Source organism: Geotrypetes seraphini, chromosome 6, assembly GCF_902459505.1.
Source record: "Geotrypetes seraphini chromosome 6, aGeoSer1.1, whole genome shotgun sequence".
In the NCBI taxonomy this organism is placed as follows: domain Eukaryota; kingdom Metazoa; phylum Chordata; class Amphibia; order Gymnophiona; family Dermophiidae; genus Geotrypetes; species Geotrypetes seraphini.
In genome coordinates this window covers 227,906,318-227,929,264 of record NC_047089.1, presented here as the reverse complement: position 1 = coordinate 227,929,264, position 22,947 = coordinate 227,906,318, and the positions used below count along the sequence as shown (strand labels likewise).

Below are 22,947 nucleotides of genomic sequence, written 5' to 3'. Positions count from 1 at the left end.
GCATATCATGGAGCATGCCCAGTAGATTCCAGTCTTGCTTTCTACAATCCAAGCCTGTAGAAGCTCTTTTGATAGTTTCAGTAATGTTTTCAGGATTTCCCTCATGGGTCTGCCTTCGTGCTGTAGAGGTCCCCTGCAGGGACATCCTTGCAGTGGGAGATTGCAGATAGTTGGAGAACGTCTGAGTCGGTAAGCCCCCTGGACAGCCTGCAGGACAGATCGAGGCTCCGGGATCAGGAGCTAGCTCACCCCAAGTTCGTCAACTAGTGGGTGTAGCACAGGCTGAGCGGTTCCGTGGAGGCATGACCAGGATTGGAGCCGGACTATGTGCCTCCCCCACGTGGTTGTGCGACATATCCGATGGTGGCGGACGTCACCAGCCGTAGTAGTTAGGCCAGTGGGGCGATCAGAAGACTTGAAGTCCAGCTTTACAGCTTCCTGAGGCTTTGGATCAAGGACGTGCGTTAGATGTAATTTATTTAGATTTCAACAAAGCCTATGACACGGTTCCTCATGGGAGGCTCTTAAACTCTATGTGCTAAAGTTAGGGCCCAAATTGGTGAACTGGATTAGAAATTGGTTGACTGACAGATGCCAGAGGTTAGTGGTAAATGGAATTCGCTCAGAGGAGGGTCAGGTGAGTAGTGGAGTGCCTCAAAGCTCGGGGCTGGGACCGATTGTGTTCAATATGTTTGTGAGTGACATTGCTGAAGGGGTTAGAAGGTAAGGTTAGCCTTTTTGCAGATGATAATCAAGATTTGTAACAGAGTGGACACCCCGGAGGGAGTGGAAAACATGATAAAGGATCTGCAAAATTAGAAGAATGGTTTAGCATCTGGCAACTAAAATTCAATGTGCAGAAGTGCAGAGTGATGCATTTGGGGGGTAGAAATCCAAGGGAACCGTATGTGCTGGGAGGTGAGAGGCTGATAAGCACAGGTGGAGAGTGGGACCTTGGTGTGATTGTTTCTGAGGATCTAAAGGCATCTAAACAGTGTGATAAGGCAGTGGCTGTAGCCAGAAGGATGCTAGGCTGTATAGAAAGAGAAGTAACCAGCAGAAGAAGGGAGGTGTTGATACCCCTGTATAGGTCGTTGGTGAGGCCACACTTGGAGCATTGTGTTCAGTTTTGGAGGCCATATCTGGCAAAGGATATAAAAAGACTTGAAGCGGTCCAGAGGAAGGCGACAAAAATGGTAAGAGGTTTGAACAAAAAGAAATATTAGAAGAGACTGGAAGACCTAAATATGTATACTTTGGAGGAGAGGAGGGACAGGGGAGATATGATACAGACATTTAAATACTTGAAAGGCATTAATATAGAGCCCAATATTTTCCAGAGAAGAAAAAATGGTAAAACTAGAGGTCATAATTTAAGGTTACAAGGAGGAAAATTTAGGAGCAATGTTAGGAAATTCTTCTTCACGGAGAGAGTGGTAGATGCCTGGAATGCCCTCCTGAGGGAAGAGGTGGAGAGAAAAACAGTGATGGAATTTTAAAACGAGTGGGATAAAAATAGAGGATCTCTCATTAGATAATGAAGGATGTAAATTAAAGAACTAAGGCCAGTATTGGATAGACCTGCACGGTTGTGTTTCATATATTGTGATTCAGTGTAGGTTGGGCTGGGATGTGCATAAATGTGAACTCCACTAATATGGAACATGAGGATGTTACTGGCCAGACTTTATGGTAGATATCCTGCAAACAACGGGTTGGTTGGATAGGCTGGTGTGAGCTTGGAAGGCAACTTCAGCATTTGGAACCTAAGACAATATCAGTCTTTACAGACTACAGCCCAGAAAATATCAAAGAAGAGACTAGTTAAATCTAATCATGTATTTTTTAATGGGTATAATTTATGGGAAGACTGGATGGACCGTTCAGGTCTTTATCTGCCGTTATTTACTATGTTACATGCTTTGCCAGCATTGCCTGCATTTCTCCTGTTCAGCACAATGGAACAGTGTGTAACAGTGTGACAGCCTCTTTTGGCAATTTTGGGGATGTCTTAAAAAGGGTTTTTTGGGTGGTTTCCCTACATGCCCTAACCCCTCCCCACCTCTAAAATCCTAAAATTGCCATTTTCTGGGGATTTCTATTCCTTTTTCAGCAATTTTATTGCAAAATCAGCACCCGGTGGTCATCTTGGATTTTTCCCAAGTTGAATACATTCATATTTCTTATAGTTAGCTTTGTTTTTTGCTCCAAACTTCATAGATGGCCTTCCCAGGTTGGGATGTATTTTTTTTTTTTTCTCCAAATTCTTTATTCGTTCTCAATCTAACATCAAGTGCACAAACAATAAAACAATACAATTAAACACATCACTTGACAATTTTTCTGATTTATCTTATAATACATAAAATTACCACCCTCCCCTCCCATCATTCCTCTATTATTTCCCCAATAAGAAAAATGTATACCTCCCCCTCCCCCCAATCATTAGACGGTGTATATTACAATAGAAAATGGTGTTTACTCATTACAATAAGAAGTTAATGGCTCCCAAATTTTATTACATTTCTTATAGCTTTCTTGTTGTATAACTATTGCTCTTTCCATTTTATACATGTGAACTGCACTGTTCTATGTCTCTTGGATCACTTGGCAGCCTTGATAAGTCTAATGCCAAATGCAATACTTCACATGTGGCTTTTACAACAGCACCTGAAGATGCACTGGGATCAAAGACATTAATCTCTTACAAAGCTGATTTTCTTACCGGCAGAGATTCAAGATTCCCTCCTGTGGTGGATTTCCTCTCCATCCCTACAATAGGGCTGCCTTTTTCAACCTCCACCGCCTCTTCTCACGATCACAACAGATGCCTTCAACCATGGCTGGGGAGTGCATCTCGACCAATGGACGGTGGTCCATTACTGAATGCTCCCTGCACATCAACCATCTCGAGCTGCGGGTAGTGTATTATGCGCGTCAGGTTTTTCGCCCTTAGATTTGCAGCAAATGCATACTTCTTCAGACAGACAATCGGATCACAAAGTTTTATGTAAACAAACAGGGAGGTTCAGGCTCTCTTCCTCTCTGCAGAGAAGCTTGCCACCTGTCGACCTGTGTTCTGACTCTACAGGTCCATCTACAAGCAGTATACATCCCAGGAGAGCACAATATCCTTGCAGATTCTCTGAGCAGGAAACTGGACCCTCACGAATGGTCTCTCCATCCATCAGTCCTGCATCAAGTTTTTCAGCTTTGGGTAACTCCCACAATGGATCTCTTCATTTCACAACACAATGCCAAATGCAGCCTGTTCTGTTCCCTTCGACTAGCTTCTCAAGCCATAGCAAGGGATGCTTTCACCATTCATTGGGGTCACAACCTACCGGCCGTTTCCTCTCATCTCCAAGGTACTTCAGAAAGTTTCCAGCTCATATCATACTCATTCCCCCCGCTGGCTCAGGCAAATCTGGTATCCATTCCTGCTGGATCTTCTGGATGCTCTCCCAGTACCTCTGGGAGACCATCCTTCTCTTCTCTCTCAACATAATGGACAGTTGCTTCATCTTAATCTCCACAGTCTCAGTTTGACAACCTGGAAATTGAAACCTCAAACTTAGCAGGTTTACACTTACCTCAGCTTGTTCAGACTGTCCTTGCAGCTAGATGCCCGTCTACCAGAAAGTCCTATCAATCCAAGCGGAAACGTTTTTCTATCTGGTCACAGCAGCACCAGAATAATCCTTTTCTTTGTCCTGTTGACTTTGTTTTATCTTATCTCCTACATTTGTTGGATTCTGGACTCAAATCCAACTCAGTCTGTTTTCATCTGGCAGCAATTTCAGCTAACAAATACCAACACTCTCAAAATCTTATGGCAAAGCAAACATACAATCCTGGTGAAAGATCCAGAGCCCCTTGAAAAAGCACAACTTGCATTCCACGGGGTTATTAATAAACCAGGGTCCAGCACATAAAATAGCTTTTCCATAAAAAATAACTTTGAGGTAGGAAAAAGCCTCAGAACCCCTCCTCCACCAGCCAACAAAGTGGCTATTGAAAAAGTGGAGACTATCCTGGGGTAAAGTTAAGTCACTGGCATAAAAAAACCTCCTCAATTGATATTTTACCAGGAAAAAGCTTTGTGCAATGCAAACTTACTGGTTTCAAAATAAAGCCACTGAAAAGATTATAATATCATTAAAGGAGTACTTATTTGAGGTTGTAAGCACACCACACACCGACGATGGCCAGCGTTTTGCCAAACATTAGCTACCTCAGGATGTGAGGTGTTGTTAGTCTTCTCCAGGAACTCCACTTCTCATCATGGCTGCCAATCTCAGCTTGCCATCCCATTATAGATGGTAAACCAATTTCACATCATCCACTGGTTTCTTGCTTTCTCAAAGGTTTTAATAACCTTTGACATGGTAAAACGGGGAGACAAGACATTTTTTAGATATATTAGTGATAGGAAGAAGTACAAAAGTGGCATTGTGAGACTCAAAGGTGAAGGGGAGAAATATGTAGTAGCTGATAAAGTAAAGGTTAAATTGCTTAACAAATATTTCTGTTCTGTGTTCATGGCTGAAGCACCAGGAGCGGGACCGCAGAAGACAATCATAAATAGCGATGGAGGAGTAATAGACCCTGATAGATTTTTAGAGGGTTGTGTTTGTGATGAGCTAGCTAAAATAAAGGTAAACAAAGCAATGGGGCCGGATAGTGTACATCCAAGGGTGCTGAAAGAACTTAGGGAAGTTCTGGTAGCTCCGCTAGAGTTGGGAGTGGTACTGGAGGACTGGAGAAAGGCATTATAGGCCTGTAAGTCTGCCTTCTGTGGTAAGCAAATTAATGGAAACACTTTTAAAACAGAATGGTCAAGTTTCTGGAATCCTGTGGATTACAGGACAAGAGACAACATGGATTCACGAGAGGTAGGTCTTGTTAGACAAATCCGATCAATTTCTTTGACTGGGTGACCAGAGAATTGGATAGAGGATGTGCGCTAGATGTGGTGTGTCTAGATTTTAGCAAAGCCGTTGACAGTGTTCCACACAGACGTCTAATAAATAAAACTGAGTGCCCTTGGGATGGGTCCCAAAATGACAGGCTGGGTCAAGAACTGGTTGAGTGGAAGGCGTCAAGAGGGTAGTAATCAATGGAGATTGCTCTGAGGAAAGGGATGTTACCAGTGGTGTGCCTCGAGGTTCTGTTTTTGGGCCTGTTCTTTTTAATATTTTTATAAACAATATTGCTGAAGGGTTGTCGGGTAAGATTTGTCTCTTTGCGGTTGATACCAAAATCTGCAATAGAGTAGACACGCCGGATGGTGTGAATAACATGAAGAAAGACCTGGCGAAGCTTGAAGATGCTCTGAAATTTGGCAGCTAAAATTTAATGCTAAGAAATGCAAGGTCATGCATTTGGGCTGCAAAAACCCGAGGGAATAGTATAATTTAGGGGGTGAAGAACTTATGTGCACGACAGAAGAGCAGGACTTGGGTGTGATTTTATGTGATGATCTTAAGGTGTCCAAACAGGTTGAAAAGGTGACGGTGAAAGCTAGAAGGATGCTAGGTTCCATAGGGAGAGGTATGGCCAGTAGGAAAAAGGAGGTATTGATGCCCCTGTATAAGACTTTGGTGAGACCTCATTTAGAATATTGTGTACAATTCTGGAGGCTTCACCTTCAAAAAGATATAAAAAGGATGGAGTCGGTCCAGAGGAAGATTACTAAAATGGTATGTGGTCTTCATGATAAGGCGTAAGGGGACAGACTTAAAGATCTCAATCTGTTTACTTTGGAGGAAAGGCAGGAGAGGAGAGATATGATAGAGACAAATTAGTCGAGTCTCTCATTTGAAAGGAAACTGCAATGAGGGTACAGAGGATGAAATTAAGAGATGATGGGCTCCGGAGTAATCTAAGGATATACTTTTTTAAAGAAAGGGTGGTAGATGCATGGAACAGTCTCCCAGAAGAGGTGGTGGAGACAGAGATTGTGTCTGAATTCAAGAGGGCCTGGGATAGGCATGTGGGATCTCTCGGAGAGAGAAAGATATAATGGTTACTGCGGATGGGCAGCCTAGATGGGCCATTTGGCCTTTATCTACCATCATGTTTCTATGACTTTCTCGATCCTCCTCCAGCATGGGACCTGAATTTGGTTCTGAATGTTTTAATGCAGGGGTGCCCACACTTTTTGGGCTTGCGAGCTACTTTTAAAATGACCAAGTCAAAATGATCTACCAACAATAAAATTTTAAAAAAACGCAACGCACACTGTACGCATAGAATTGTTAATTATCATTCCTATTCCGAGATTTTTTCAAAGAGGTCAAAGCAGATGACTCTATGCACTGTCACCTCAGTAACAACCATACAAAAATAGACAAATACCCACCCCCTCCCTTTTTACTAAACCACGATAGCAGTTTTTAGCGCAGGGAGCTGCGCTGAATGCCCAGCGCTGCTCTCGATGCTCATAGGCTCCCTGCGCTAAAAACCTCTATTGCGGTTTAGTAAAAGGGGACCATATTGTAAAATATAGAGAGCAGATATAAATTCAGACACATTTTGATCACTAAATTTAAAATAAAATCATTTTTCCTACCTTGTCTGGTGATTTCATGAGTCTCTGGTTGCACTTTCTTCTTCTGACTGTGCATCCAATCTTTCTTCCCTTCTTTTAGCCTGTATGCTTCCTCTCCTCCAGACCTCATTCCCTCCCCTAACTTTTTCTTCCGCTCTCCCTGCCCTTTCTTTCTTTCTCTCTTCATGCCCCCTTTCTTTTTTTCTGTTTCTCTTCTTTCCTTCTGTCTCCCTGCCTGCCCCCTTTCTTTCTTTCTCCCTGCCCTCCCCCAAGCCACTGCCACTGCCGCTGCCATCAGATAACAGGCCCCCAAAGCCGCCCGCCGCCGGCCAAGCTCTCCTTGCTTCGGGCCCACCAGCATTCCTCTCCCCTATGTCAATTCTGCCGTCGGAGAGGAAGTTCCGCTGGCCAGAACTTCCTCTCCGACGGCAGAATTGACGTCTGGGAGAGGAAGGCTGATCGGCCCAAGATCGACCTATTGGGAGAAATGCTGCCGGGTCCTGCCTTTGAGGAAACAGAAAGTAGGCAGGACCTGGCAGCAAGAAGAGCAAATCGCAAGCTTCACTGACCTGTCTCCCGCTTTAGCCCGCGAATGGGGCTCTAACATGTGCGTGCCGGCTTCCCTTCTCTCCCCCCCTCCCCCCCCGGACATAACTTCCGGTTTCAGAGGGAAGAGAAGGGAAGCCGGTACAAGCACACATTAGCCCCCGGAGCATAAATTCTCCAAGCCAGTTTTTTTTTTTTTTTTTTTTTTTAAATGTTGAGCAGCGTAGGCAGCAGCAGAATTTAGGAGCAGGCCAGTCAGGAAGGGAAAAAAGAGAAGGGAAGAAGGGAACCCGCTCTGCGATCGACTGGGGTCGCCTGAGCGAGCGACCTGTCGATCGCGATCGACATGTTGGGCACCCCTGTTTTAATGTATGACCCTGTTGAACCATTAGGATCTGCTTCACTTTCTTTTCTTACTTGGAAAACTGCTTTTCTTAGAGCTTTAACTTCAGCCAGTAAAGTTAGTGAACTTCAAGCACTGGTCATCTATTACCCGTATTTCCAGTTCTTTCCTAATAAAGTATATTTACGAACTCATCCAAAATTTCTTCCTAAAGTCGTCACGGATTTTCATCTTAACCAAACTATTACTTTACCTTTGTTTTTTCCTCCTCCGTACTCCTCTCCAGCAGAGCAGATGCTTCATACCTTGGACTGCAGAAGAGCATTACTTTTTTTTACCTTAGAGCAATTGCTCCCTTACGTCAGTCAAATCAGCTTTTCATTTTCTATAACCCAGCTACTCTAGGAAAACCAGCATCAAAAAGAGCTATCTCCTCTTGGATAGCACATTGCATCAACTTTTGCTACACTAAACAGCAACTTCACTCGCCTGGTCAAATTGGAGCTCCTAAAGTATGAGCTACAGCTTCTTCAATTGCAACTCTGAAATCCATTCCTATTCAAGACATTTGCAAAGCTGCAATTTGATCCTCGATGCATACGTTTACAATGCACTAGAGAATGACACGGTGAAAAAATTGGTCCCCGTCACCACCCCGTCCCCGTCTCACCATCCTCTGCACCGCCCCGTCACCGCCATTCCCTTCACCGCCCCGTCACCGCCACTGCCACCCCATTCACCGCCCCGTCACCGCCACTGCAACCCCATTCACCGCCCCGTCACCGTCACCGCTGCATACATAAAAGCCTCAAACGGGTACGATTTTATATACTTTTCTTTATTTACGTATAAAGGAAACATTCTTTAAAACTTTAAAACTTAGTTAAATATTAGTTAATAACTATACAAAAACAAAACACGCAGAGAAAAAATTAATTAATATAAATTCTCAAAACTGACGCATTTTGATCACTAAATTTAAAATAGTTATTTTTCATACAGTTTTTCAATCACTAATCTTCCACCACCCCTGGGGCTAGCAATGCAAAAACAAACACGACATGTACTTTAAATGCTTACAATGTTAGCCTACATGGTGAGTAGACGCGGCCGCTGTACCTAATCGCGGCAAAGATCTCCCTGCCGTGATTAGCATAGTGACCGCGGCTATGGCTGCAAGTCTCCCCTCCCCCCAGCGATCACGGCAGGAGGGCACCCAACCCCTCCTGTAGACCCCCCCCAACGGCCCTCCCGACAATCGCAGCAGAAGGGTACCCAACCCCTCCTGCCGGTCCTCCCAATGGCCTCCCCTAAGATCGCCGGCAGGAGGGTACCCAACCCCTCCTGCTGGACCCCCCCCCAACGAACCCTCCCACCCCGGAACCCCCTTAGTCTTACTTTCCAAGTTGGACCGGACGGCTCCTCACACGTATGGCCAGCAGGCTTGCCTCCGTCCAAATGAGGCGGGCCCGCCCCTACCCTGCCCAACCCACAGGATCCTAGGGCCTGATTGGTCTAGGCACCTAAAGCCACTCCCGCTATAGGAGGGGCCTTAGGTGCTTGGGCCAATCAGGCCCTAGGATCCTGTGGGTTAGGCAGGGGAGGGGAGGGGCGGGCCCGCCTCATTTGGACGGAGGCAGGCCTGCTGGCCAGACGAGCGAGGAGCTGTCCGGTCCAACTTGGAAAGTAAGACTAAGGGTGGTGTTTCGGGATGGCGGGGTTTGTTGGGGGAGGGTCCGGCAGGAGGGGTTGGGCACCCTCCTATTGGCGATATAGGGGGCCGTTGGGGGTGCCGGCAGGAGGGGTTGGGCACCCTCCTACCAGTGATCATAGGGGGGCTGTTGGGGAGCTGGCAGGAGGGGTTGGATATCCTCCTGCTGCGATCGTCGGGGGGGCTGTTGGGGTAGGCAGGAGGGGATGGGTACCCTCCTGCCGCGATCGTTGGGGAGGGCTGGTTCTGTCGGCATGAAGGGCTGAGGGCGATCGTCGGGGGGGGGGGGGGGGCGGGTTCTATTGGCAGGAAGGGTTGATCTGACAAATGAGGAGCACGGTGAAACACAGGTAAATAGCGGTTCCTAGAAGGGGGGACATTGGCCTGCGGGGACAAATCTATTCACCGTTTTTGCGGGCGGTGAAAGGATTTGTCCCCGCGTCTGCGGCGATTTGCTAATGAGGTCACCATAACCCGCAGCCAAACCGCAGCCACGCAGCGGTTCGCTGCGGGGATCGCTCCCCGTGTCATTCTCTACAATGCACTACTGCCTGGAACAGTTTTGCTCAAGATATGCATTTTGGACAATCAGTTTTACAGAACATCTTTCTTTTTCCACCACACAGTTTTTATTTTATCAGCTTGGGACTCACCTGCAAGTGTGCCTGCATTTACTCTGTCTACGGAGAAAGCAAAGTTGCTTACCTGTAACAGGTGTTCTTCATAGACAACAGGGAATGCATCCACGCTTGCCCGCCCTCCATCCCCTCTTATTTTCTTCCTTGCTTGTGACAAAACTGAGAGGCTAGGGGAGGGGTGGTGAGTGTCCTGGGCTCCTGCACATGCCCAGTAAGTTTGAAAAGTTTAACTAGCTAGGGGCGAGCTCTGGCACTTAGGCTCAGTCTTAGGACTTCACCTACAAGTGTCGCTGTATTCCCCTGCTGTCTACGGAGAACACCTGTTACAGGTAAGCAACTTTGCTTTCTCCTTATGCATTCTTAAGTTCTTTGCTAAGGTAGTTTTGGAATTTCATCTTAACCAGTCAGTTGGTCTTTCAAACCTCATGCCCATTCTGGCGAATGTGTTTTGCACACCTTGGACTGCAAGAGAGCATTGGCCTTCTGTCTGGAGTAGATCAAGTCCACCCATCTAGAGAATGACACGGTGACTGTTACCCGCGGTAAGCCGCGGATTACCGTGGGTGACCTGCTGAAACGGTGGGGGAAAAATCAGTATTCACCGTGGCTACAGAGACAAAGCCGTTCACCAGCCCGTGGAGCGGTGACTGGCCTTGTCTCCACAATTAAGGGAGGGAACGTGCACGGTCACCGATCGCACTTCCTCCCTCCTTACTGATTGCCGCTGCTGCCCGATCGTCACCGCCCCTTTCAAGTATCTCCCTCCCGATTGCCGGTGCTGCTGCTGCCCTGTCCAAGCATCTCCCTCTCGCCCTGCCCCAGCCCTTACTTTTGTGGTGGGGGATTTCTAAATTTCTTTCCTACGAGCAGCCGGAGTGTTGAAATCGCGTGTATCTGCCGTAAATGTTGCAGAAATTGCATCAGATACAACCTTTCCTGCAGCCACATGCAACTTCAATGCTCCAGCTGCTCGTAGGAAAGAAATTTAGAAATCACCCACCACGAAGGGTAAGTGCCCGGGGCAGGGAGGAAGAAAGGGAGGAAAGGTGGGGTGGAGAGGAACAGACGCTGAATGGAACTGGGGAAGGTTAGGTGAGGAGGAACAGACGCTGAAGGGAACTGGTGAAGGGAGAGAGGGAGGGAAGGGGTGGAGAGAAACAGATGTGGAAGGGAAATGGGGAAGGGAGAGATTCCATACTATGGGGGGAGCAGAGGGAAGAAGATGTGTGCCAGACTAATGGGGGGGGTGTGTGGAGGGAGAGATGGAAGGGAGAGGCACAGTAACAGAGCATATGGAAGAGACAGAGAAAGCAGACAGTGGATGGAAGGAAATGAATGAGAAGAAGATGAGGATAAAGTAATATAGTTTTTTTTTTTTGGGGGCGTGGCTTAACGCGAGCACGGATGGAGGTGTGATCGTGAAGCTCCTCACCATCCAGGCAATGAAATAAAAAAAAATTATTTTTCCTTCAAAATAATTATATAGAAAATATATATATAAAAAGCTGAACAAAAGATACAAGATAAAATCCTAAATTGCGGCATTTAAAGAGAGGTATGTGCTGACAAGAGTCGGGAAATAACTCCCTATACAGCACTGCATCGGGAAAGCAGAGAGCCGTTTGTGTTGGCGGTTACATAAAATTAAATACAGCGCTGAAGTATATGTTTATATTCCGATCAGATATAACAAAAAACTGATAAGAGTCGGGAAAGCAGTCTGTGTTTTCGGAGGTTTTAAGAGGCTTGAAAGCAGTGCTGAGACTACGAGATGAACGTGAACTGAAAAAAAAAAAAAGCTGATAAGAGTCGGGAAGCAGAGAACTGTCTGTGTTTTCGGCGATTTCAAGAGACTGCGAGTTGTATGTTTGATTGAGAAAATGTAAAAAAAGGCTGTGTTCTGACAAGATATAACAAAAAAAAAAAAAAGCCGAATTACTATAGTTGAAGCGTGATATGTGCTGATAAGAGTCGGGAAGGCAGAGAACCGTTTGTACTGGCGGTTTATTGAAGTTTGAATGCAGCGCTGAAACCGCGAAGTAGATGTGATTAAACAGTTTGGCGAAATTGTGAAAAAAATAGGAAAAAGTTTATATTCTGAACAAATATAACTGAAACAGAAAAAAAAAAAAAGCTGGTAAGAGTCAGGAAAGCTGAGTGCTGTCTGTGTTTTCAACGGATTCAAGAGACTTGAAAGCAGTACTGATACTGCGAGATGAATGTGAAAGACCATATAATCTGATTGGGAAATTGTGAAGAAAGATTGTGTTCAGATCAGATATAACCAAAAAAAAAAAAATTGAATTACTACAGTTGAAGTGAGAAAAGTCCAGACAAGAAACGGGAAGGCAGAGAACCATTTGTATCTTTGGTAGTTTCATTAAACTTGAATACAGCGCTGAAAACGCGAAGTACAAGTGAGAGATCAAACAGTTTGATTGGAAAAATTGTGAAAGAATTTTGTATTCTGACCAGCTATATTGAAACCAAAAAAAAAAGGAAAAAGATTATTCTTTGATAAAAAAAAAGGGGATTAAAAAAAAAAAAAAAAAATTTAAGAAAGAGGAATACTTGCATTTTCTCTCAATAATTAAGTGCTGAAGCACTGAAGACAAATAAATATCAGCTTACTAAAATAAATACTGAATTGAATATTAATTTCCTCTGACAAGACTGCGATTGGGCTTGTGAGAGAGGAGACAGAGAAAAGGTTCAACGGAACTTTAAAAAACTGGAACAGTAAGACATTGAGGAAATTGAGAGACGCTGAGAAAAAAACAGAAGAAAATTGCTTAAAGTTGGTCAAAATAGGAAAAATAACTCTAAAAAAGTGTTGCTCTCCTCAATCAGGGCTGCGATTGGGCTTGTGAGAGGAGAAAAAAAAGAGTTCCCCTACTTCAATGAAAAAGTGAAAGTGAGAAAAGAATTTTCAAACTGACATAGGTAAAGGAAAAAGAAAAGAGCTTAAAAAGAAAAATATCTACTTCAAAAGATAGAACAAAATCTTGGAAGAAAAGAGATTAAAAAACTAAGAATACCAAATCTAAAAGACTAAATACAAGAAATAAGAATAACAAAGAAAAAGAAAACAACAACATGACAAGTACCAGACAAAACAAAAATGAGGCTGGTACATCTGCAAAAAGACAGAAACAAGAACAAATAACACCAAGCAAAATACCACTTCCTATCGAAGAATCAGACACATTAAGCAAAGCTGAAGTCATGGAAGAATTAAAACAAATCAAACAAATGCTTAAAGAAACTATAACTAATATGTCTGAAATGAAAGAAGAAATTTTAAATATACATAGACAAATGGAAGTTAACAACAAAAGAACAACTGAACTAGAATCAAAAATGGAAAATATAGAATGTGAATCAAAAAGATGTAAAAACGACAGCCTGGAATTAAATAAATTAAAAGATCAACTGGAGGATTACGAGAATAGAGGAAGAAGAAAGAACATCAAACTCTTTGGAATACAAGAAAATCTAGAGGGAAAAAATACTATCCTTTTCCTTGAAAATTTAATTCCAAAAATTCTACAATTAGACTTGAAACAACCAATTGAAATTGAAAGGGCGCATAGAATCCCAATAAAAAATCTAGAAAATAAAAACAGACCAAGACCAATCATTTTCAAAATGTTGAGATACCAACAAGCACTAGAGATACTAAATGCTGCAAAAAAAGATAAAAACTTAAATTATAAAGGATCAAGATTATGGTTTTTACCAGACTTCGCCAAAAACACAGCAACTAAAAGGAAAAAACTACTAGACATGAGACCTCTACTCAAAGAAAAAGGATTTAAATATGGTCTATACTACCCGGCGAAAATGAGAGTGTCATCTGGAGACAAGTCCTTATATTTTGAGGATCCCGAAAAACTAAAAGAGTTTCTCTCTAAACCAGAACCTATGATATATTAACATAATATATTAAGAAGGTTTTGAAGACTCTATGAAAAATTAGATAATATAACATATCGAAATATTTGAAGAAATGGAGGAAAACAATACAAAGAAAAGACAATAATAATTATATGAAAGAAAGAACAGAATATAGGAGAATTATTAAATAATACACTGCATATATGTTTAAAATAATTATATGTTGAAATCATAATACTAAGGAAATACAAATTAACATATTGTTAAATGGAAAATGATACATTAATAAAATGTTATGGAAAATGATTAAATATATATAAAAGAACAATATAGATAGATAGAAGGGAAATTTGTTTAAACAATTGAATATTGATTGCCTGGAATGGGGAGAATGTTAGGATTACAGTTCCAATGTGTATCCTTAAGCAGCCAATATATTGGGTGGGAAAGGGAGGGATAAGGAGAATATTTATTAGAATAATTAAGGGAGATACATTAGGGTTAAATATGTGTGTCGTGAAGAAAATTTTTTGGATATTAAATATGAAAGAGGAGAGGAAGAATAAGATAATGAAAAGTATTAAAATATATAATGTCTTTTAAAATATATTCTATTAATGTCAATGGCCTGAATCACGTAATTAAAAGGAAAAAAATATTAACATTTTTAAAAAAACAAAATGCAGATATTTACTGTCTGCAAGAGACCCATCTTAATATGAAGGAATCACAGAAATTATCAGGTGGATGGATAAAAGAATGTTTTTTTGCTCCAGCAGTGGGCAAAAAAGCAGGGGTTGCAATCCTTATAAACAAAAAATGTATGGCCAATATAAAGGTAAAAAATTCAGATCCACATGGTAGATGGATACATATCGATATAGGTATGGGAAATGATACCCTGACGTTATTTAATATATATGCCCCTAATTCGAATCAATCAGAATTTTTCAAAAAGCTACAAAATATGTTATTACCACTGGCTGCCTCTAATTTAGTGGTGGCTGGAGATTTTAATGCTGTAATGGATCCATTATTGGATAAAAAACCAGGTAAAAATATTAAATCTTTAGGTCTAGATAATTTAGTTCGATCATGTGATTTGAAAGATATATGGCGTATTCTTCATTTTAATGATCAGGAGTATTCATTTTGTTCACAGGTTCATAAATCATTTTCAAGAATAGATTATATTTTTGTTTCAACAAATAAAGTGCAACAAGTGATTAAAGCCTCCATTGATCCTATTATCATTTCGGATCATGCGGGAATATGGATAGAATTACAATTAGATCAATTAGAAAATAATAGACCTCTTTGGAGATTTGATAATGCATTGCTTGTGGATGACAAATTTTTGGAAAATTTTAAAACACAAATTAATGAATTTTTTCAAATAAATTTAGTGGAAGATACATCTATAGAGAATGTATGGGATGCATTTAAAGCAACTATGAGGGGTAATATCATATCATATTCAGCTTTTATTAGGAAACAAATTAAAAAACAATATATAGAATTAGAAAAAGAAATAAAAATATTAGAAGCTAAATTGATAAGTAAATGGGAATATGAAGTTTTGCAAGCTCTTTTGAAAGTAAAAGGTAAATATAATGAATTAACTTCAAAAATGATAAGAAAAGATTTGTTTTCCAAACAAACGATGTATTATGGAAATTCTAATAAGGCGGGAAAATTATTAGCAAATTATCTTAAGGCAAAAAAAAGGAGAACTAATATTAATGGAATAAAAGATGATAATGGTATAATAACAAATCAAACAAATATAATATTAAAACAATTTTTAAATTTTTATAAAGATCTATATTCTTCTGAACCTTATTTGGAGAAACAAAAAGATGGAAAAAAATTTTTAGATTTAATAAATGGACCTAAGATTCCTGATCATATAAAACGAAGTTTAGAAGAACCTATATCATTAAAAGAATTAGAAACAGCATTGAGATCTCTTAGAGTTGGATCCGCTCCAGGTGGTGATGGTTACACAGTAGAATTTTATAAAACATTTCAAAATATCCTCTCCCCACATTTATTAAAATTATATCAGACACAACTTATAAAAGGTAATATAAAAGGTACTATAGCTGAATCAATAATAATTGTTTTGCCTAAGCCAAATAAAGATCCTACTTTGGTTTCAAACTACAGGCCTATATCTTTGATAAACGTTGATAATAAACTTTTGGCGAAAATTTTGGCTTTGAGATTAGCCAAAGCTCTCCCACATATTATAGATATGCATCAAACGGGTTTCGTTGCTAAAAGACATTCCTCCAATAACTCTAGACTATTATTCCACATGCTAAACTTGTCAAAAAAAATGGATGAACCGGCATTTACAGTTTCATTAGATGCTGAGAAAGCATTTGATAGGGTAGAATGGAATTTTATGTATCAGGCTTTAGAATGGTTTGGTATAGGTTCTGGATTTATACAAATGGTAAAAACATTGTATAGCTTCCCGATTGCAAGATTAAATATTAATAATAAGATATCTGATGGTTTTCAATTGCAAAGGGGAGTTAGACAAGGTTGTCCTTTATCTCCTTTGTTATTTGATGTTGTATTAGAACCCTTATTGTTAGCAATACAGCAAACGAGGGAGATACAAGGAATTCCATATTCAGATATGGAATATAAAATTTCGGCTTATGCTGATGATATTTTGCTTTATTTGAGAAATCCAGAGTCTACCTTATCTTCTTTATTGGAATTAATTGATAAGTTTGGCAAATTTTCAGGTTATAAAATTAATTGGAATAAATCTGAAATTATACCCTTGAATGTTTACTGTGTAAAAGGATTATTTGATATTTTTCCATTCATATGGAAAGAAGAAGGATTTAAATATCTAGGCATTCAAGTTAAAAAAACAATTGAAGATACTGTAAAAGAAAATGAAAAATATGTATTAAAAAAAGTAACGGAGTTATGTGAACAATGGAACCCATTACATATATCTTGGTGGGGCAGAGTTCAAACTATTAAAATGATGATGTTGCCTGTGGTTTGCTACCAAATGAGTATGATACCTATTTATTTTCAGGGGTCCTTTTATAAGAAGCTTAATAGAATTTTAACAAAATTTCTTTGGCTTGGTAAAACACCTAGAATAGCTTTAGTAACCTTACAAAAATCAATTAAGGAGGGAGGGGTAAATTTTCCAAATTTCTATAGGTACCATCAAGCCTATATTCTACGTCAGGGTATGTATTGGATCCTCCCAGAACTTATAGATAATGCACCAGATTGGTTATATTTGGAATGGCGCCTTATGTTTCCCCTAAATTTAGTTCATTTACCAAGTATTAATATACCTAAAAGATACAGAGAAAATAAAATAATAATGGATACTTGGAAAACATTGAGATTTATTGATAAATTAACACCCATCCCAATATATAAATCAACTAATCAATCCATATGGATAAACTCCAAGATCAAAGTAGGCGGAGCTCAAATCCTTTGGAAGAACTGGATTATTGCAGGAATCAGATCTCTAGATGATATTATTTCAGAAGGTAAACTGCTGGATTTTTCACAATTGCAACATAGATTTGGTCTTAATAAAACACAAAGTTTTAAATGGTTGCAATTGAAGCAGGCCATTCAGGTTGGGTTCCCTGAATGGAAATCATTAAACAATCAATATAGTTTAAAGTTCTTATGCTTTAAAGCAGACTTCCTAGGACATCAAGCCGCATTGTGGTATAAATTAATATCTGGATATTTGAATAAAAAACCAAAAAATGGTCTAAGAGACATTTGGAGCATTGAGATTGGACATCAAATTAATGCATCTCAATGGCCACTAATTTGGTCTTGGAGAATGGGATGTACAGTGTCAGCGTCTATGAGACAAACATGGTTCTTTTTATTACATAGAGCTTTTTGGACCCCTACTCGTTTACAAAAACTAGACAGTTCTAAGTCTAATAGATGCTGGCACTGTAATCTAGAACCAGGGACATTAGATCATTTATTATATCATTGTCCTTATATTAAAATTTTTTGGAATTCAATTTGGCCACAAATTAATAAATTAATGGAAAATCATATTGCAATATCATATGATACAATTTTATTTGGAACAATGATGAGAAAAAAAAGTCAAATTTCACCAGAAAATAATAAACTTTTATTAATTATGACAGGGGTTGCCATTCAACATATAACTAATAATTGGAAAAATTACAACAACCTAAACTACACATTTTGGTGGAATACAATATGTCATGTTTTTAAAATGGAAAGAACAATAGCAGTACAAAAGGGGACATATAATAAATTTATAAAAATATGGGGGCCATTGACAAAATACTGCAATGATTAAATAATAGAATACTTTTTCTTCTTTTCTTCTTTTAGAGATTTTCTTTTTTTTTTTATGACACACATATAGGGGGGATAAGGAAAACAATTTATATATAATATATTATAATATATGATACAAAATGTAACAAATGATTAAAAAATAATAGAAGGGTGGGGGGAGGGAAATTTATCCAGAATATATTGTAGTAGATATAAATATGTTATTGAATAATTATCAATTATATTCCAATATGTTGTATACTTTTATAAAATTTGAAAATATTATATTAAGGCAATAAAAGGGTGGGGGGAGGGTGAAGGGGAAAATCAAATTCAGACATACATTGTGTTAGATATAAAAGTGATACCATGCATATATCAAATGTATTTTATTATTATGTACACTTTTTGTAAAATTTGAAAATAAAAATATAATGAAAAAAAAAAAAAAAAAGGATAAAGTAATATATTAGTTGTTGATAAAAATTTATAAACAAAGCCGTGACAGCTGAACATCTCTTTCTCTAGTTCAGCAGCCAGAACTTTGATTTATAAGGAAAGAATAAACTAAATATTGCAGTACTGAGGCTAGTATGGATGCTGCAGGTACAATGGTTGCGGGGATGGGGCGTGGACAGGGTTAGTGGTCTCGGGGATGGGGCAGTGACAGAGAGAAATTTTTTGCCCCGTGCCATTCTCTACACCCAACATCTTGTCTCTTTTTTTGACCCAAACAGGATGGGGGACAGTCATTGGGGAAATGCACTTTGTCCAGTTGGCTAGCAGATTGTGTGGTGCAGTGGTTAGAGCTACAGCCTCGACACTCTGAAGTTGTGGGTTGAAATTCTGCGCTGCTCCCTGTAACCCTGGTCAAGTCACTTAATCTTCCACTGGCTCTGGTACATTAGATAGATTGTGAGCCCATCGGGACAGATAGGGAAAATACTTGGAGTATGTAAACTGCTTTGAGTGTGGTTGCATAACTACAGAAAAAGGAGGTATACAAGTTCCAATCCCTTCCCCATTGCATCTCCTTTATGACCATGGGTTGACTGGAGAGCCATGTTATTGTTCACAATGTCAGAGTACTTGATACAGGTGAGTAACTTCACTTTCTTTCCATACCATGGAATTTTTGGATACACAGATAACCGTGCATATGAGTTGAAGAAAATTCCATGAGCCTTGATCGGCATGCTTTTATAACTTCTGTGATATTTTAGTCAATTTGGATATATAGGCATCTAGCTTATCTTTCACCCAGTGCTTCAACATGCTTTGCACACACAAAATCTATACCTTTGATTTGTCTCTTGAAACTATGGAACTTGTCTAAAATTGACTCTTATGTTTGTCACAGAAACTGTTGGACAGATTTGACTATGATGATGAACCTGATACAGCTGATGATATAAAGAAGGAAATTTCAACGCTTTCTCCAGCCCCTCCTCAACCTCCATTGTAAGTACTATGAGGCTTATTTAACTTTACAGCTTCAATTAAAATCAGCTTTGAAAGCAGTTAACTATGTTAACATTAAACTTGGGTATGTATTTCTGATAAATTTATTCTCTCTCTTGGGGATCCCCAAAGGTTTTCCAGGCTGGCTGAATCCAGGGCTAAGATTTAGCATTATGAACCTTCATTTGAAATTACTCTGAGACTTCCTATTTTATTCCCTCTAACATCCTATACCCATTGTTGCCAAAGACCATGCACTAGAATCCTGCAATTAGGAGCCCTAAATCTGGCCACTGGTGTTACTTTCTATCGATGACTAAGACTTCATCCCTCTAGGACAGTGGTTTTCTACCCAGTCCTTGGGCACACTCAACCAGTCAGGTGTCAGGCTATACACAATGAATATGCATAAGAGAGATTTACATACCATTGAGTGTGTACATTATAAATATCTTGAAAACCAGACTGTCGGTATGCTCTGAGAACTGGTTTGAGAAGTATTGCTCTAGGATAGTGTTTCTTAACCTGGGGTATGCAGGCCACCTCTTGGGGTACTTGAGCTGGCCACCGCCTGGGAGCTCTCCCTGTCTGTCCCCCTCGCTGAAGCCGCTGCTGCTTCTTCATCCCTGCCCCACCACTGAAGCCGACCCTGCCACTCAACATACTCCATTCCCACCCCCCATTACCCCCTGCCGCCACCACAACAGGGATGGGCCAAGCACATGCAGTGACTGCACGCGGCCAGCCCACAAGCCTTCCCCCGACGTCAATTCTGATGTCAGAGAGAAGGTTCCGGCCCAGCTAATCCTGTACCAAGCCAAGTACCCCCTAAGTCTAACAAATATCAACTGAGTACCTCACACCTATAATAATAGTACTAATTGTAATGCAATTTCTTCCATCCATTTTTCTTTTTTTTTTTTTTTTTTTTTTTTTATTTTTAAATCTTTATTCATTTTTTTATGTTACAACAAGTGTTACAGATAAACTCAATAGAAACTTAAATACACACTTGACTAACTCATATATTAATATCAAGTTTAACATTAATATAATAATCCCCTGTCCCACCCTCCTTCCCAACCAATAATACATAAATCAATTTTATTGTATATTCTTTAAATATTAATTTAGTATGTGATAATCAAAATTGAAAAACCCACCCCATTTCCCTCTTTACAATTATCTTATCATGGGAAAAATTCATAAGAGAAATCATGTTAACGGTCTTTAGATGTTTCCAGTGTTATTTATGGGAAAAATTATCCTTCATTACAAAAATCGGTTAATGGTCCCCATATTTTTTTAAATTTATTCATGTATCCTTTGTGTGTTGCAATAGCAAGTTCCATTTTATATATGTGGCATACCGAATTCCACCAGAACATATAGTTCAATCTATCATGTTGTTTCCAATTGAATGTAATTTGTTGTATTGCAATTCCAGTTAAAATAAATAAAAGTTTGTTATTACTGGATGAAATTTGGCTTTTTGCTCTCATAGTTGTTCCAAATAATATAGTATCATATGTCAAGGCTACCGGATTTTCTAACATTCTGTTAATTTGGGGCCAAATTGATTTCCAGAATGATAGGATAAATGGACAAAAGAATAAAAGATGATCTAATGTCCCAATTTCAATATGACAGTGCCAGCATCTATTAGATCTTGAACTATCTATTTTTTGTAAACGAGTAGGGGTCCAAAAAGCTCTATGAAGAAGAAAAAACCAAGTTTGTCTCATAGATGCTGACACCGTACATTTTAGCCTCCAAGACCAAAGTCGTGGCCATTGAGATGCACTAATTTGGTGTTTTATCTCAATGCTCCAAATGTCTCTAAGACCATTTTTTGGTTTTTTATTTATATATCCGGATATTAATTTATACCACTGTGCGGCTTTGTGACCTATTGAGTCCATCTGGAAACATAAGAATTCCAAACTGTGATATTTAGCGAGATCTTTCCATTCAGGGAACCCTTTCTGAATAGATTGCTTCAATTGCAACCATTTAAAATATTGTGTTTTATTGAGACCAAATTTTTGTTGCAATTGTGAAAACTCCAGCAATTTATCATTTTTAATTACATCATCCAAAGTGCGAATGCCTGCTATCATCCAATGTTTCCAGATGATTTTAAAACCGCCAACTTTGATCTTGGGGTTTAGCCATATAGTTTGGTTGGTTGATTTACTAATTGGAATTTGAGTAAGATTACTTATGTATTTTAGAGTTTTCCAGGTATCCATAAATATTTTATGATCTTTGTATAACCTTGGCATTTTGATACTAATTACATGATTAAGACGTAATGGAAACATAAGCCTCCATTCTAGCCAAAACCAGTCTGGAATATTATCTGTGGGTTCTGGGAGGATCCAATACATACCATGACGTAAGATATAGGCTTGATGATACCTATAAAAGTTGGGAAAATTTACCCCTCCCTCCTTAATTGGTCTTTGTAATGACGCTAGAGCAATTCTTGGTTTTTTATTAAGCCATATAAATTTTGTCAAAGTCCTATTTATTTTTGTATAAAACGAATCTTGAAAGAAAACTGGTATCATCCCCATTTGGTAACATACTACCGGTAAAATCATCATTTTTACAGTTTGTACTCTTCCCCACCAAGATAAGTGCAAAGGATTCCATTGCTCACACATTTCTATTACTTTTTGTAATAAGCATTTTTCATTAATTTTCATTGTTTCATCTACTGTTTTTGTTATCAAAATTCCAAGGTATTTAATATATTCTTCCTTCCAAACAAAAGGGAATGTATCAAATAAACCTTTTGTACAATGTATATTTAGTGGAAGAATTTCTGATTTATTCCAATTAATTTTATATCCTGAAAATTTTCCAAATTTCTCAATCAATTCAAGTAGATGTGGAATGGTGGATTCTGGATTTTTCAGATATAGTAATAAATCATCTGCGTAAGCAGATATCTTATATTCTTTATCTGAATGAGGTATACCCTGTATCTCCTTAGCTTGTTGGATAGCTAATATTAAGGGTTCTAAAACAATATCAAACAGCAAAGGGGATAAGGGACATCCTTGTCTAACTCCTCTCTGTAGATTAAATTTTTCTGAAAACGTATTATTAATATATAGTCTAGCAGAAGGGGAGCTATACATTGTTTGTATCATTTGTATAAATCCAGGACCTATACCAAACCATTCCATTGCTTGATACATAAAAGGCCATTCTACTCTATCAAAGGCCTTTTCTGCATCTAATGAAATTGCAAAAGTAGGTTCATTCATTTTCTTTGTTAAATATAACATATGGAATGTTAATCTGGTATTGTGAGATGAATGTCTTTGAGCAACGAATCCTGTTTGATGCATACCTATTATATGGGGGAGAGCTTTAGCTAATCTTAGCGCAAGTATTTTTGCTAATAATTTTCCATCTACATTTATTAAAGATATTGGTCTATAGTTTGATA

General features: G+C 39.3%; 1 protein-coding gene across 6 annotated transcripts in view; it reads left to right on the top strand.

The window, feature by feature from the left end:
• SCAF4 (SR-related CTD associated factor 4) overlaps positions 1 to 22,947 on the top strand; it is a 375,178-nt gene that overhangs the window by 138,115 nt on the left and 214,116 nt on the right. For all 6 annotated transcript variants that reach the window (XM_033949802.1, XM_033949800.1, XM_033949803.1 and 3 more), the window contains one exon: positions 19,384 to 19,484. In XM_033949802.1, the coding sequence (XP_033805693.1) occupies positions 19,384 to 19,484 (101 nt within the window). The remainder of the gene's footprint in view (positions 1 to 19,383; positions 19,485 to 22,947) is intronic.